General features: G+C 44.4%; 2 protein-coding genes across 2 annotated transcripts in view; one reads left to right on the top strand and one right to left on the bottom strand.

Moving 5' to 3' along the window:
- The window catches only part of crnkl1 (crooked neck pre-mRNA splicing factor 1), a 38,528-nt gene extending 36,256 nt beyond the window's left edge, over positions 1–2,272 (bottom strand). The window contains exon 1 of the mRNA XM_070889896.1: positions 2,096–2,272. Coding sequence (XP_070745997.1) covers positions 2,096–2,143 — 48 coding nt within the window. The 5' untranslated portion in view covers positions 2,144–2,272. The remainder of the gene's footprint in view (positions 1–2,095) is intronic.
- Positions 2,273–2,329: 57 nt separating this feature from the next.
- Positions 2,330–15,306, top strand: part of cfap61 (cilia and flagella associated protein 61) — a 445,137-nt gene continuing 432,160 nt past the window's right edge. The window contains exon 1 of the mRNA XM_070889895.1: positions 2,330–2,419. The gene's annotated coding sequence lies outside the window, so the exon portion shown is untranslated. The remainder of the gene's footprint in view (positions 2,420–15,306) is intronic.

Below are 15,306 nucleotides of genomic sequence, written 5' to 3'. Positions count from 1 at the left end.
GAGTGGCCCTCAACATTGTCTCCGGATCCCATGAAGTCTCATGGCTTCAGGTCAGGAATGGGCAAGGAAACTTCCTGCTGATTACCACCTACCGCCCTCCCCCAGCTGACGAATCAGTACTCCTCCATGTCGAACACCACTTGGAAGAAGCACTTGAGGGTAGCAAGGAGACAAAATGTACTCTGGGTGGGGGACTTCAATGTCCATCACCAAGAGTGGCTCGGTAGCACAACTACTGAGCGAGCTGGCCTAGTTCTGAAGGACATAGCTGGCAGACTGGGCCTCTGGCAGGTGGCGAGAGAACCAATACAAGGGGTAAAATGTACCTGACCTCGTCTTCACCAATATACCTGTCATAGATGCATCTTTTCATGATAGCATTGGCAGCAGTGATCGCACACTCCTTGGAGACAAGACCTTGTCTTTACAATGAGGACATCCTCCATCATGTTGTGTGGCACTACCACCATGCTAAATGGGATGGATTCAGAACAGATCTAGCAGCGCATAACTGGGCATCCATGAGGTGCTGTGGATCATCAGCAACATCAGGATTCTACTCCATCACATAAGATATACAGGGCAGAAATAGGTAATTCGGCCCAACCAATCCATGCCAGCATTTATGCTCCACTCGAGCGTCCTCCTGTCTTTCCTTATCTAACAACAATCTGTAATCTTAAGCTCCAGCATATCCCTCACTCTACTAATACCATCAAGCCAGGGGACCAACCCTGGTTCAATGAAGATTGCAGAAGACCATGCCAGGTGCAGCACCAAACGTACCTAAAAATGAGCTGCAAACCTGGGGAAGCTGCAATACAGGAAATGCATGCTAAACAACAAAAGTAGCATGCGATAGACTGACCTCAGCGATCCTACAATCAACAGATCAGATTAAAACTCTGCAGTCCTGCCACATCCAGTCGTGAATGGTGGTGAACAATTAAACAACTAACTAGAGGAGGAGGCTCCATGAATATCCCCATCCTCAATGATGGCGGAGCCCAGTATGCAAGTGCAAAAGACAAGGCTGAAGTGTTTACAACCATCTTCAGTCAGAAGTGCCGAGATGATGATCCATATCGGCCTCCTCCTGATGTTCTCACCATCACAGAAGCCAATTCGATTCACTCCAACCAAGCAGGCTGGTTTGTCCTGGATGGTGTCGCGCTTATTGTTGGAGTTGCACTCATTCAGGCAATTGGAGAGTATTCCATCACACTCCTGACTTGTGCTTGTAGATGGTGGAAAGGCTTTGCGGGGTCAGGAGGTGAGACACTCGCCACAGAATACCCAGCCTCTGACCTGCTCTTATGGCCACAGTATCTATGTGGCTGGTCCAGTTAAGTTTCTGGTTGATACGTCCTTACTACAAAGTATAAATGCACACGAGGCCCATCCTTGAGAGGTGGTCAGTCTGTGACCTGTCCTTTATTCCTTAGCACTCAAGTGATGAAGGTGGGTGGAGCTTCCCCTTTTATACCTGAAGGTTCCAGGTTAGGAGTGTCTCCCACCTAGTGGTCAGTGTTCTCACGGTGTACAACTTAGGTCAGTTTATACATGGGTTACAATGCTGGTTGAATACATGACACTGGTCAATGGTGACCCCCAGGGTGTTGATGGTAGGGAATTCGGTGAGGGCAATGCCATTGAATATCATGGGGAGATGGTCATTGCCTGACACTTGCGTGGCACGAATGTTACTTGCCACTTGTCAACCCAAGTCTGAATCTGGTCCAGGTCTTGCTACATGCGGGCATGGACTGCTTCATTATCTGAGGGTGACTTCAGTTACTACACTTCAAAAAGTACTTCATTGGCTGTAAAGCGCTTTGGGACATCCTGAAAGGCGCTACAGAAATGCAAATCAGAAACGAAATGAGGGATGGATTTCAATTTTACAGCAAGTGCCGAGAATCCTCTCGGTCACTGCATTAACCTGCGAACCCATTACGTTCTGTCTAATCTTTAAGCATCGGGACTTTAGTTCCAAGACCATCAGTCTGCTACTCCACCCCGAGAAGACATGTTTGCGAGTGGAATTTCCGCAGCGCCTAACTGGGCCTTGTGTAAGTTGTAAAGACTCGCTTACCTTCGCCACTTTGGGTATTCGCTGTTTTCCAGCCGCTGTCGACGCCATATTCTTACTGTAATTTCTCCCCTCCCTCTCTACGTTGAATTATTTCAAAAATAAAAACAAGAAATGAAATTATTCCACCGCCAGTCGAAAACCTCCTGTAACATCCCAGCAGGCCCTGGTGTCCTGACCTCCGACCCGGCGGCGCGCCACGTGATGGCGACGGCGGTTGTCATGGTGCCGGAGCGCGGCGTCGCCAGGGTGAGGGCTTGTTGTGACTTTGCGAGCAGTGAAGCGACGGTGGCAGGGGCGCAGCTTGCTGGAAGGCTTTCTATCTGGGTAAGGGTAACTTGTTATTGTTCTGTAGAGAAAAAGGAAAGGGTGAAGCCAGGTGTGGCTACCGTTAGATTTGTATCGACAGAGGAGGGGAGGGGGCGTTGGGCAGTTATGAGAAGAGAATCGATATCTTGCCAGACATGTTACAGTCTCATTAAATCTAATGGCCTCGCTCAGGCCAACATCCCCAGCATCGAAGCACTGACCACACTCGACCAGCTCCGTTGGGCGGGCCACATTGTTCGCATGCCCGACACGAGACTCCCAAAGTAAGCGCTCTACTTGAAACTCCTACACGGCAAGCGAGCCCCAGGTGGGCAGTGGAAACGTTTCAAGGACACCCTCAAAGCCTCCTTGATAAAGTGCAACATCCCCACCGGCACCTGGGAATCCCTGACCCAAGACCGCCCAAAGTGGAGGAAGAGCATCCGGGAGGGAGCTGAGCATCTTGAGTCTCGTCGCCGAGAGCATGCGGAGGACAAGCGCAGGCAGCGGAAGGAGCGTGCGGCAAACCAGACTCCCCACCCTTATCTTCAACAACTATCTGTCTCTATCAACTGTGATAGAGACTGTAATTCTCTGTACAGTCACCTGAGAACTCATTTTTGGAGTGGAAGCAAGTCTTCCTCGATTTCGAGGGACTGCCTATGATGATGATGATGCAATCTAATGGGTTGTTTTCCACGAGAAAAACTTGTAGAAATAGTTTACTTATAGTCTGTAGAATCATTATGCGTAATATGCAGCTTATGCCATATCATAAGAACATAAGAACATAAGAATTAGGAACAGGAGTAGGCCATCTAGCCCCTCGAGCCTGCTCCGCCATCCAGTAAGATCATGGCTGATCTGGTCGTGGACTCAGCTCCACTTACCCGCCTTCTCCCCGTAACCCTTAATTCCTTTATTGGTTAAAAATTTATCTATCTTTGACTTGAAAATATTCAATGAGCTAGCCTCAACTGCTTCCTTGGGCAGAGAATTCCACAGATTCACAACCCTCTGGGAGAAGAAATTCTTTCTCAACTCGGATTTAAATTGGCTCCTCCGTATTTTGAGGTTGTGCCCTTTAGTTCTAGTCTTCCCTACCAATGGAAACAACCTCTCTACCTCTATCTTGTCTATCCCTTTCATGATTTTAAATGTTTCTATAAGATCACCTCTCATCCTTCTGAACTCCAAGGAGTAAAGACCCAGTCTACTCAATCTATCATCATAAGGTAACCCCCTCATTTCTGGAATCAGCCGAGTGAATCGTCTCTGTACCCCTTCCAAAGCTAGTATATCCTTCCTTAAGTAAGGTGACCAAAACTGCACGCAGTACTCCAGGTGCGGCCTTACCAATACCTTATACAGTTGCAGCAAGATCTCCCTGCTTTTGTACTCCATCCCTCTCGCAATGAAGGCCAACATTCCATTTGCCTTCCTGATTACCTGCTGCACCTGCAAACTAACCTTTTTGGGATTCATACACAAGGACCCAAAAAAAAAAAAGGGGGGGGGAAAAAAGGGCCTTGTAAATGTCTGGAGTGTCACCCAGGTCGGGTGGCACAGTTTAATGTTTTATGTTTTGCAGGTGAACTCAAAAAAGAGTTTCATACACAAGGACCCCCAGGTCCCTCTGCACCACAGCATGTTGTAATTTCTCCCCATTCAAATAATATTCCCTTTTACTGTTTTTTTTTCCCAAGGTGGATGACCTCACACTTTCCGACATTGTATTCCATCTGCCAAACCTTAGCCCATTCGCTTAACCTATCCAAATCTCCTTGAAGCCTCTCTGAGTCCTCTACACAACCCGCTTTCCCACTAATCTTAGTGTCATCTGCACTACACTCTGTCCCCTCTTCTAGGTCATCTATGTATATTGTAAACAGTTGTGGTCCCAGCACTGATCCCTGTGGCACACCACTAACCACTGATTTCCAACCGGAAAAGGACCCATTTATCCCGACTCTCTGCTTTCTGTTAGCCAGCCAATTCTCTATCCATGCTAATACATTTCCTCTGACTCCGTGTACCTTTATCTTCTGCAGTAACCTTTTGTGTGGCATCTTATCGAATGCCTTTTGGAAATCTAAATACACCACATCCATTGGTACACCTCTATCCACCATGTTCGTTATATCCTCAAAGAATTCCAGTAAGTTAGTTAAACATGATTTCCCTTTCATGAATCCATGCTGCGTCTGCTTGATTGCACTATTCCTATCTAGATGTCCCGCTATTTCTTCCTTAATGATAGTTTCAAGCATTTTCCCCACTACAGATGTTAAACTAACCGGCCTATAGTTACCTGCCTTTTGCCTGCCCCCTTTTTTAAACAGAGGCGTTACATTAGCTGCTTTCCAATCCGCTGGTACCTCCTCAGAGTCCAGAGAATTTTGGTAGATTATAACGAATGCATCTGCTATAACTTCCGCCATCTCTTTTAATACCCTGGGATGCATTTCATCAGGACCAGGGGACTTGTCTACCTTCAGTCCCATTAGCCTGTCCAGCACTACCTCCCTAGTGATAGTGATTGTCTCAAGGTCCTCCCTTCCCACATTCCTGTGGCCTGCAAATTTTGGCATGGTTTTTGTGTCTTCCACTGTGAAGACGGAAGCTAAATAATTGTTTAAGGTCTCAGCCATTTCCACATTTCCCATTATTAAATCCCCCTTTTCATCATCTAAGGGACCAACATTTACTTTAGTCACTCTTTTCCGTTTTATATATCTGTAAAAGCTTTTACTATCTGTTTTTATGTTTTGCGCAAGTTTACCTTTGTAATCTATCTTCCCTTTCTTTATTGCTTTTTTAGTCATTCTTTGCTGTTGCTTAAAATTTTCCCAATCCTCTAGTTTCCCACTAACCTTGGCCACCTTATACGCATTGGTCTTTGATTTGATACTTTCCTTTATTTCCTTGGTTATCCACGGCTGGTTATCCCTTCTCTTGCCGCCCTTCTTTTTCACTGGAATATATTTTTGTTGCGCACTATGAAAGAGCTCCTTAAAAGTCCTCCACTGTTCCTCAATTGTGCCACCGTTTAGTCCTTGTTTCCAGTCTACTTTAGCCAACTCTGCCCTCATCCCACTGTAGTCCCCTTTGTTTAAGCATAGTACGCTCGTTTCTGACACAACTTCCGCATCCTCAATCTGTATTACAAATTCAACCATATTGTGATCACTCATTCCGAGAGGATCTTTTACGAGGAGATCGTTTATTTTTCCTGTCTCATTACACAGGACCAGATTTAAGATAGTTTGCTCTTTTGTAGGTTCTGTAACATACTGTTCTAAGAAACAATCCTGTATGCATTCTATGAATTCCTCCTCCAGGCTACCCCGTGCGATTTGATTTGACCAATCGATACGTAGGTTAAAATCCCCCATGACTATTGCCGTCCTTTTTCACATGCCTCCATTATTCCCTTGATTATTGCCCGCCCCACCATGAAGTTATTATTTGGGGGCCTATAAACTACGCCCACCAGTGACTTTTTTTCCCCTTACTATCTCTAATCTCCACCCACAATGATTCAACATTTTGTCCATTGGAGCCAATATCATCCCTCACAACTGCCCTGATATCATCTTTTATTAACAGAGCTACCCCACCTCCTTTCCCTTCTTGCCTATCTTTCTGAATCGTCAGATACCCCTGTATGTTTAATTTCCAGTCTTGGCCACCTTGCAACCATGTTTCTGTAATGGCCACCAAATCATACCCATTTGTAATGATTTGTGCCGTCAACTCATTTACTTTATTTCGAATGCTGCGTGCATTTAGGTAGAGTGTTTTTATCCTAGTTTTTAACCATGATTTTTAGTTTTGACCCCTCCTGCAGCCGTTTTATATTCAGTGGCCCTTTTTGTTTCTTGCCTTTGGTTTCTCTGCCCTCCACTTTTACTCATCTCTTTTCTGTCTTTTGTTTTTGTCTCCTTTTTGTTTCCCTCTGTCTCCCTGTATTGGTTCCCATCCCCCTGCCATATTAGTTTAACTCCTCACCAACAGCACTAGCAAACACTCCCCCTAGGACATTGGTTCCGGTCCTGCCCAAGTGCAGACCATCCAGTTTGTACTAGTCCCACCTCCCCCAGAACCTGTTCCAATGCCCCACGAATTTGAATCCCTCCCTGCTGCACCACTGCTCAAGCCACATATTCATCTGTGCTATCCTGCGATTCCTACTCTGACTAGCACGTGACACTGGTAGCAATCCCGAGATTACTACTTTTGAGGTCCTACTTTTTAATTTAGCTCCTAGCTCCTTAAATTCGTCTCGTAGGACCTCATCCCTTTTTTTTACCGATGTCGTTGGTACCAATGTGCACCACGACAACTGGCTGTTCTCCCTCCCTTTTTAGAATGTCCTGCAATCGCTCGGAGACATCCTTGACCCTTGCACCAGGGAGGCAACATACCATCCTGGAGTCTCGATTACGGCCGCAGAAACGCCTATCTATTCCCCTTATGATTGAATTCCCTATCACTATCGCTCTCCCACTCTTTTTTTATGCCCTCCTGTACAACAGAGCCAGCCACGGTGCCATGAACTTGGCTGCTGCTGCTCTCCCCTGATGAGTCATCTCCCTCAACAGCACTCAAAGCAGTGTATCTGTTTTGCAGGGGGATGACCAGATGGGACCCCTGCACTACCTTCTTTGTACTACTCTTCCTGCTGGTCTTCCATTCCCTAGCTGGCTGTGGATCCTTCTCATGCGGTAAGACCAACTCACTACACATGCCACTTATGTCATTCTCAGCATCGTGGATGCTCCAGAGTGAATCCACCCTCAGCTTCAATTCCGTAACGCGGTCCGTCAGGAGGTGGAGGCAGATACACTTCTCACACACGTAGTCGTCAGGGACACCGGAAGTGTCCGAGTTCCCACATGATACAGGAGGAGCATATCACGTGACCGAGCTTTCCTGCCATGCCTTAACCCTTAGATACACTTAAATTGGTAATAACAATGTTACAGTTTACTTACTGATATAAAAATAAAAAGAAAAGCTCCTCACCAATCACCAGCCAGTCACTTACCCCATTGGCTGTGACGTCACCTTTTGATTCCTTTCTACTTCTTTTTTGCTTTCTCTCCCGCTGCAGCTGCACAAGCACACCTTTTATAGGCCGCTCTGACGCTGCTCCCGCCTCTCATCAACTGCCGCTGCCTGTGGAACACCCGCTGGGCCTTTATAGGCCGCTCCGACATTGCTCCCGCCTCTCACCAACTGCTGCTGACTCTCGAGCTCCCGCTGGGCCTTTTATAGGCCGCTCCGACACTGCTCCCACCTCTCACCAACTGCCGCTGGCTCTCGAGCTCCCGCTGGGCCTTTTATAGGCCGCTCCGACGCTGCTCCCGCCTCTCACCAACTGCCGCTGGCTCTCGAGCTCCCGCTGGACCTTTTATAGGCCGCTCCGACGCTGCTCCCGCCTCTCACCAACTGCCGCTGAATCCCCGGTGTCCAGGCCAATATTTATTCCTCAATCGACATCACTTAAAACAGATTATCTGGTCATTATCACATTGCTGTTTGTGGGAGCTTGCTGTGCGCAAATTGGCTGCCATGTTTCCTACATTACAACAGTGACTACATGCCAAATGTATTTAATTGGCTATAAAGCACTTTGGAACATCCTGAAGTCGTGTAAGGCGCTATATAAATGCAAGTCTTTATATCAACCCTGTTCCTCCTCCTCCCGCCACCACCACCTCTAATTTGTTTCCTACTTTGTACTGGAATGTAGTTCAACTTTGAAACAAAATCTGTGTTATGTGGTGGTCGACTAGCTAGGAAGTTTTCGGAATTAACAGAAAGCCTAACATCCAAAGCAAGTCAGTTGATGTCTCTAAAGAAAAAAAGACAAGGTTAAGGGCCAGATGTTTACTCTGTATTGTCGCCCAGAGAGATGTGTAACCTGGGTGCAAACTAATTGGCCCTGAAATCCCAGCCTCCCTGGGTCTGTGCGCATGTGCCGAAAACCAGCTTTTCCGATCCATTAAGTTCTGGCTTGACAGATCGCATGCATCTCAGCAGCCAGGACATTTGCATGGGCAAGATTGCGGTATTTGCCCATCTCTTGCTCTGCGAATGTCCTTAAAACTCTTGCGTCTGGTAAAGGCAGGGGCATAGCCTACTTTTATCAGTATAAGGGTATTAAAACATACAAAAACATACAAATAAAATTAACAAAAAACATTTTAATGTTAAAAACCCTGTCTACTAAGGTAAGTTTATTTTAAACCACAATTAAAAAACTTTTTTAAAAATCGGAAAAATATATATTTTTTCTCAGACATTAACTTTAATTTAAATTAATGTTAAATATGTGATTTTTTCCTCTATTTTTTATTGGTGTTTTGGGGGGGGTGGTGTTCCTCAATCATAATAATGAGAACTCCTACTTATGGTGTTCCCATTATTATGAATGAGAAAATACTTTACCTGGATTGGCTGCCCAGTGCCACATGACTCCAGCTTTACGTCCATCCAGATGTGCGTGTGCTCCAATGCGCTGGGAGAGGAAGTCCCAGGACCGGGACCTCTGGTGGGCGCAGCAACAAAAGGTAAATGCGCATCTTTTCTCTAGAATTGAGTCGAACTCCTGCAGGAAGAAGTAACCGGGATTTAAGGTCCATTATGTGGTTTAAAAGATCACGGCATTTTGGGCGTAGGTGAGATATGCGCGTAACTATGATATGCCCACATCTCCTCAGTCTTTTACGTCCAGCCATCAAACCTTTCCTCCGAATGAATCTCTGCCCACTAAACTAGCCCTGCCTCCAACTCTCAAATCCGAGTATCCTCTGTGCTAGTTCCGATATTATTCCGCAATGTTGCGATCAGATTTTCAGGTGCAGCAACAAAGAAAGTAATTCTTCTGGTATTTAATTGCAATTTTTTGAAAAAAATTATCCTCACTGAGACGTGCTCTGTGTTTTAAGTTTCTTTGAATGGATTTTTATGGCATAAGTATAAACCAACAAAGATTGAAATGCTTCTCCAATTGCAGGTTCCTAAACATGCTGTGCCTGATGTGCATGAATGATGGTTAAATTAGTTGAAATTAACATTTTCATACTTAGGAAGAAATATATGGGGTGGTTTTGGTGCTTTCTTTGGGCCCCGATTGTTTACGCTGATTTACACCCATTTTAAATTTGGGCGTATTCTACTAAGGTTGGATTCTACTAATAGTGGATAATCAAGGGGCTATAGGGAGGGAGGAACTAAAAACAATTACTATCACTAAAGAAGTAGTGCTCAGTAAAATAAAGGGACTAAAGGTGAACAAGTCCCCTGGACCTGATGGCGTGCATCCTAGGGTCTTAAAAGAGGTGGCTTCAGAGACAATGGATGCATTGGTTGTAATCTACCAAAATTCCCTGGATTCTGGGGCGGTCCCAGCAGATTGGAAAACCGCAAGGAGACAGACAGAAAGCAGGAAACTATAGACCAGTTAGCATAACATCTGTCATTGGGAAAATGCTGGAGTTCATTATTAAGGAAGCAGTAGCAGGAATTTGAAAAAGCATAATGAAGTCAAGCAGAGTCAGCATGGTTTTATGAAAGGGAAATCATGTTTGAAAAATTTGCAGGAGTTCTTTGAGGATGTAATGAACAGGGTGGATAAAGGGGGAACCAGTGGATGTGGTGTATTAGAATTTCCAGAAGGCAGTCGATAAGATTCCACAAAAACAGTTACTGCACAAGATAAAAGTTCATGGGGTTGGGGGTAATATATTAGCATGGATAGAGGATTGGCTAACTAACAGAAAACAGAGAGTTGGGATAAATAGGTCATTTTCCAATTGGCAAATAGTAACTAGTGGGGTGCCGCAGGGATCGGTGCAGGGGCCTCAACTATTTACAATCTATATTAATGACTTGGATGAAGGAACCGAGTGTCATGTAGCCAGGTTTGCTGATAATACAAAGATGGGTGGGAAAGAAAATTGTGAGGAAGACACAAAAAATCTGCAAAGGCATATAGACAGGCTAAGTGATTGGGTTAAAATTTGGTAGATTAAGTATAATATGGGAATATGAGGTTATCCACTTTGGCAGAAAAAATAGAAAAGCAAATCATAATTTAAATGGAGAAAAATTGCAAAGTGTTGCAGTATAGAAAGACCTGGGGGTCCTTGTGTATGAAACACAAAAAGTTAGTATGCAGGTACAGCAAGTAATCAGGAAGGCAAATGGAATATTGGCCTTTATTGCAAGGGGGATGGAGTATAAAAGCAGAGAAGGCCACACCTAGTGTACTGCATACAGTTTTGGTATCCGTATTTAAGGAAGGAAATACTTGCATTGGAGGCTGTTCAGAGAAGGTTTACTAGGTTGATTCCGGAGATGAGGGGGTTGACTTATGAAGTTAGGTTGAGTAAGTTGGGCCTGCACTCATTGGAGTTCAGAAGGATGAAAGGTGATCTTATCGAAACATATAAGATAATGAAGGGGCTCGACAAGGTGGATGCAGAGAGGATATTTCCACTAATAGGGGAAACTAGAACTGGGGGCATAGTCTCAGATTAAGGGGCTGCCCATTTAAAACTGAGATGAGGAGGAATTTCATCTCTCAGAGGGTTGTAAATCTGTGGAATTCTCTGCCACAGAGAGCTGTGGAGGCTGGGTCATTGAATATATTTAAGGCGGAGATAGACAGATTTTTGAGCGATAAGGGAATAAAGGGTCATGGGGAGCGGGCAGGGAAGTGGAGCTGAGTCCATGATCAGATCAGCCATGATCTTATTAAACGGCGGAGCAGGCTCAAGGCACCAGATGGCCTACTCCTGCTCCTATTTCTTATGTTCTTATTGGGAGGATACATGGGTGTAACTTTACATTGGAAAAATGGATGTGACATTGGGTACAATGTCACACCCATTTCTGGATCGTGCCCAAAGAGAAAGCACCAGGCTTCAATGATTTAGGTGTTTACCCTTCATCAGAAGTTTTTACTTGGGCAATTTTCAAACTGGGTTGTTTCTGGAACTGAGCCTACCCAAAGATTTTTTATTGTTACAATATATTTTCTGGTAATCCTCTGCCCTGGTAAAAGCTTTCTGGCAGTTCTCTCACCAACAATCACTAACTGCAAACTTTCTACCCTCTAACCTGCCACAACATCATGGTGCCTGTTGACCTGCACAACAACTTTGTTTTACTTTCAGTATTCATGTCCCTACGGAGTTCTTCATAGTTTCTTACTCCCATTTCTACTCTTCCATGTCAGAAAGCTGCAAACCTGGGACACTGGGTGTACTGCTTACCCGGTTATCCACTGTCAAATCTGCCTTGACCACCCTAAGAATTTATCATATCTGCCTTTCTGGGCCAAACATCCTTACTACCGTAGGAACTTTTCACTGAGAGAGAGATAGATATAAGTAAGTTCTTAAGGTAGTCCGGTTAGATTTGGGCAATCTCAAATTGCTCTGCTCAATGGCAAACTGCCATTTCTGCCCCCTTCATTTCCCACACAAGCAGGAGGATTTCATAGATTTTTTTGTTTCAATTGTCTTAGCCTCCTCTTTATTCACCTTTGCTGTTGCCGAACCTCCCCCACCATGCCACACGCTGCCCAGTTCTCCTTTTACCTCAGGCTCAATAATGCGTAATTATGTAACTTCACTGTCTCTTCAATCTACCCCTCTCCAATCAGACTCCTCAGGATCTACATGAGATCCACCTATGGCGCTTTTATCCTACTTCTGATCACACAGCTACCTTTCTTTTGCCCGATACTCATTGACATTTTCAATTACTCCCTTTCCTTAAGCATTATTCCCCATCATCCAAAACTGCCATTGTCACCTTCTTTCTCAAAAATCATGCCCTCAACTCCCTCTGTCCTCTCCAACTACAGTTCCATTTCTAACCTTCCCTTCGTCTCTAAGGTGCATGAATGTCAGCCTTGTCTCAGCGTCACCTATAAGTCAGAAGGTTGTGTTCAAGTCCCATTCCAGAGACTTGAGCACATAATCTAGATGGCACTTCAGTGCAGTACTTCTGCTGCACTGTTAGAGGTGTTGTCTTTTGGATGAGACTTTAAGCTGAGGCCCTGTCTGCCCTTACAGATCCCAATGCATTAAAAGAAGAGGAGCAGATGAGTTCTCCTGGTGTCCTGGCCAATATCTATCCCTCAACCAACATCACTAATAACAGATTATCTGTTCTTTATCTCATTGCTGTGCATGGGACCTTTCTGTATGCAAACTGGCTGTTGCATTTCCTACATTATAACAGTGACTACATTTCACAAGTACTTCATTATCTGTAAAGTGCTTTGGTAAATCCTGAGGTCATGAAAGGCACTATATAAATGCAAGTTCTATCTTCTTTCTTAAATATGTTGTTGCCATAACACTGCACTCACATCTCCCATCAGTCTCTGTTTAAATCCCAGTTTCTACTGTGCTCACAGTACTAAGTGCCTTGGCCAGTCATCAACTTTGTAACTGTGACCATGCTGCGTCATCCCCCTCCCCCCTCCCATCTTCCTTGACCTCTTGCGATTGACCATTCTACCCTACTCCACTGTATCTGTAAGCATGGTTCACCTGCTTAGCACAGCCCTCCTTTGGTTCCAGTCCTACCTGTCCCAACACATTTAAAAAAAAAAGAAAAGAAAGACTTGCATTTATATAGCGCCTTTCACGACCCCAGGATGCCCCAAAGCACTGTACAGCCAATGAAGTAGTTTTGCAGTGTAGTCACTGTTGTAATGTAGGAAACGCAGCAGCTACTGATAATGACCAGATAATCTTTTTTAGCGATAGTGATTTCCATCTATGTAACATTGCACTCCTTAATTACCTCACCCCTTCATTGGTGAAACCTTCATTGATACCTTCTTCATCTCCAGGCTTGACTTCTCAAATGCTCTCCTCACTGGTCTCCTAAGTTCCACTCTACATAAATTCTAACTCAACGGCCCACGTCTTGTCCTGCACTAGGTTCCACTCCCCTATCGCCTAACCTTGTATATCTCCATTGACTCTCAGGTTGCCAATGACTGAAATTCAAAATTCATTTCCTTGTTTACAAATCCCTCCATAGCCTTGCCCCACTCTATCTCTCCAACCTTCTTCAACCATATGTGTCAGCTAACGCCCTTCACTCTTTCATTTCTGGTCTCCTTTGCATCTCCCTCTGCTTGACCTTCATTGGCAGAGCTTTCAGCCCACTTGGCCCTTCATTCTGGAACACTATCTCTAAATAATGGCATTTTGTTCCCCCTCATCCCACTTTCAAAACCCTCTTCAATCTATCTCTTTGCCAGTACCTTCAGTCACCACTCCCAATTTCTAGAACTTTTTTTGCTCAGAGCCCCACAGCATGTTGTGAAACATCTCAACAGTTTAATTACACCTGTCAGTGGGAAAATGCAAGTTGTTCTAGTTGAGAAAACAACAAGAAAGAGGAAAGGATCCAGTTCTGTGAAACGCTAAGAAGCATGAATAATGTAAATGTAAGACGGTTGTGTAATTTATACTGTAATCAGAGAAGAGCAAGGTTAGCAGTTAGATTTTTTTCTCTCCTCAAAGTAATACATAGAAAAAACTTTCAGGCAAAGCAGTCAGTGCTATATTGTTGAAATCAGAAGAGACCACTGTGATCTGCCTAGCCTGTCCCAAAATGTAAAAAAATGCTATACACCATTCTGTCTCTCAAACCCACCTCTGATCCCTTTCTCTGCAATTATCTATTTGTTGCATCTTGATTTTATTCCAAATAGATGACCAACTGCTCTATGGAACATGGTGATTGTATACATTTGGGACATTGGAGAATGTCTCCTATAGGATGCACTGACCTGAGCTGCATAATGTCTGTTGTAAAGTTGGATTGCTTTCCTGAAGTTTCACTCACTCACTCTTGGGTGTTGTGAATACGGATTCTTTTCCCTCAATCTGTTTCAGCGAATACACTGATTCGAACACTTTAAAGTTTAGTTCAGACTAACTTTATTCAGGCTTCATCAATGAAGGGTCTTGCTCTGATAAAGGGGCAATGACTCCATGAGTCTGTCGAATCCATCAGAGCAAGCAAAAATCATTACAAAATCAATACATTTATACAGTTTGTGAATGGTACCACCCCTTTTCATTGTCCTATCACATCAGCTACTGTGGCATAGATACAAGCTAAATTAGTCATTTACACAGTTAATTAAGCAATGCCCCTAATCATGAGAGAAGATTAAGTCATCTCCAGCTTATCTTTGTTTTGCAGGCAAGGAAGACACAGTTCTACTTCTCTGGGTATTCCCACAGTTTAGCTCCTATAGCTGTTGCTACATTCCCATGATCAGACGGTTCCTCAAGGTTGTTTAACAAAGACAAGTCACTCATTGTTTTCCCCTACAGTGAGATCTAAAGAGTCAGCAATAACCATGAGCGGCCATTTTAGAAAGAGCTAATACATTTGAAATTAGTACGGATAATACATATAAAGTTGGTAGCTACAGTGATACAGATTCTCATTCCCCCCTTTTATCATTTCATGATAATTCTGGTGGCTAATCCAGGAGTATTGCGTTTAACTGTTCGCATTCCCGCTCCCGATCCTCTTTGTTGTCATCGAGTAGGTCTTTAGTTTGTTGGACCATAATCCGGGGGCCCATGGCCGTAAGAGAGTTTTCTAACATTGCCATCATGACTTTGCAACAGACATTAAAACAACTGATGATCAAGCAACAGGTAATTATTATTATAACGAGAATAACTACTCCATGCGTTAAATAGGACCCCAGGATCCCCCTAATAGCCAGTCAAGCCAGCTATTCCCCTTCTTTGGGCCTTGTCGAAACTCATCGAGTTGTTTCCGTATAGCACCAATAGCTTGGGTGATATTGTAGAACTCGTCCGTGACATGGGTGATACATT

Source organism: Pristiophorus japonicus, chromosome 9 (genome assembly GCF_044704955.1).
Source record: "Pristiophorus japonicus isolate sPriJap1 chromosome 9, sPriJap1.hap1, whole genome shotgun sequence".
Classification (NCBI taxonomy): domain Eukaryota; kingdom Metazoa; phylum Chordata; class Chondrichthyes; family Pristiophoridae; genus Pristiophorus; species Pristiophorus japonicus.
Note: the sequence above shows the minus strand (reverse complement) of the source record. Positions and strands in the feature narration are given on the sequence as shown.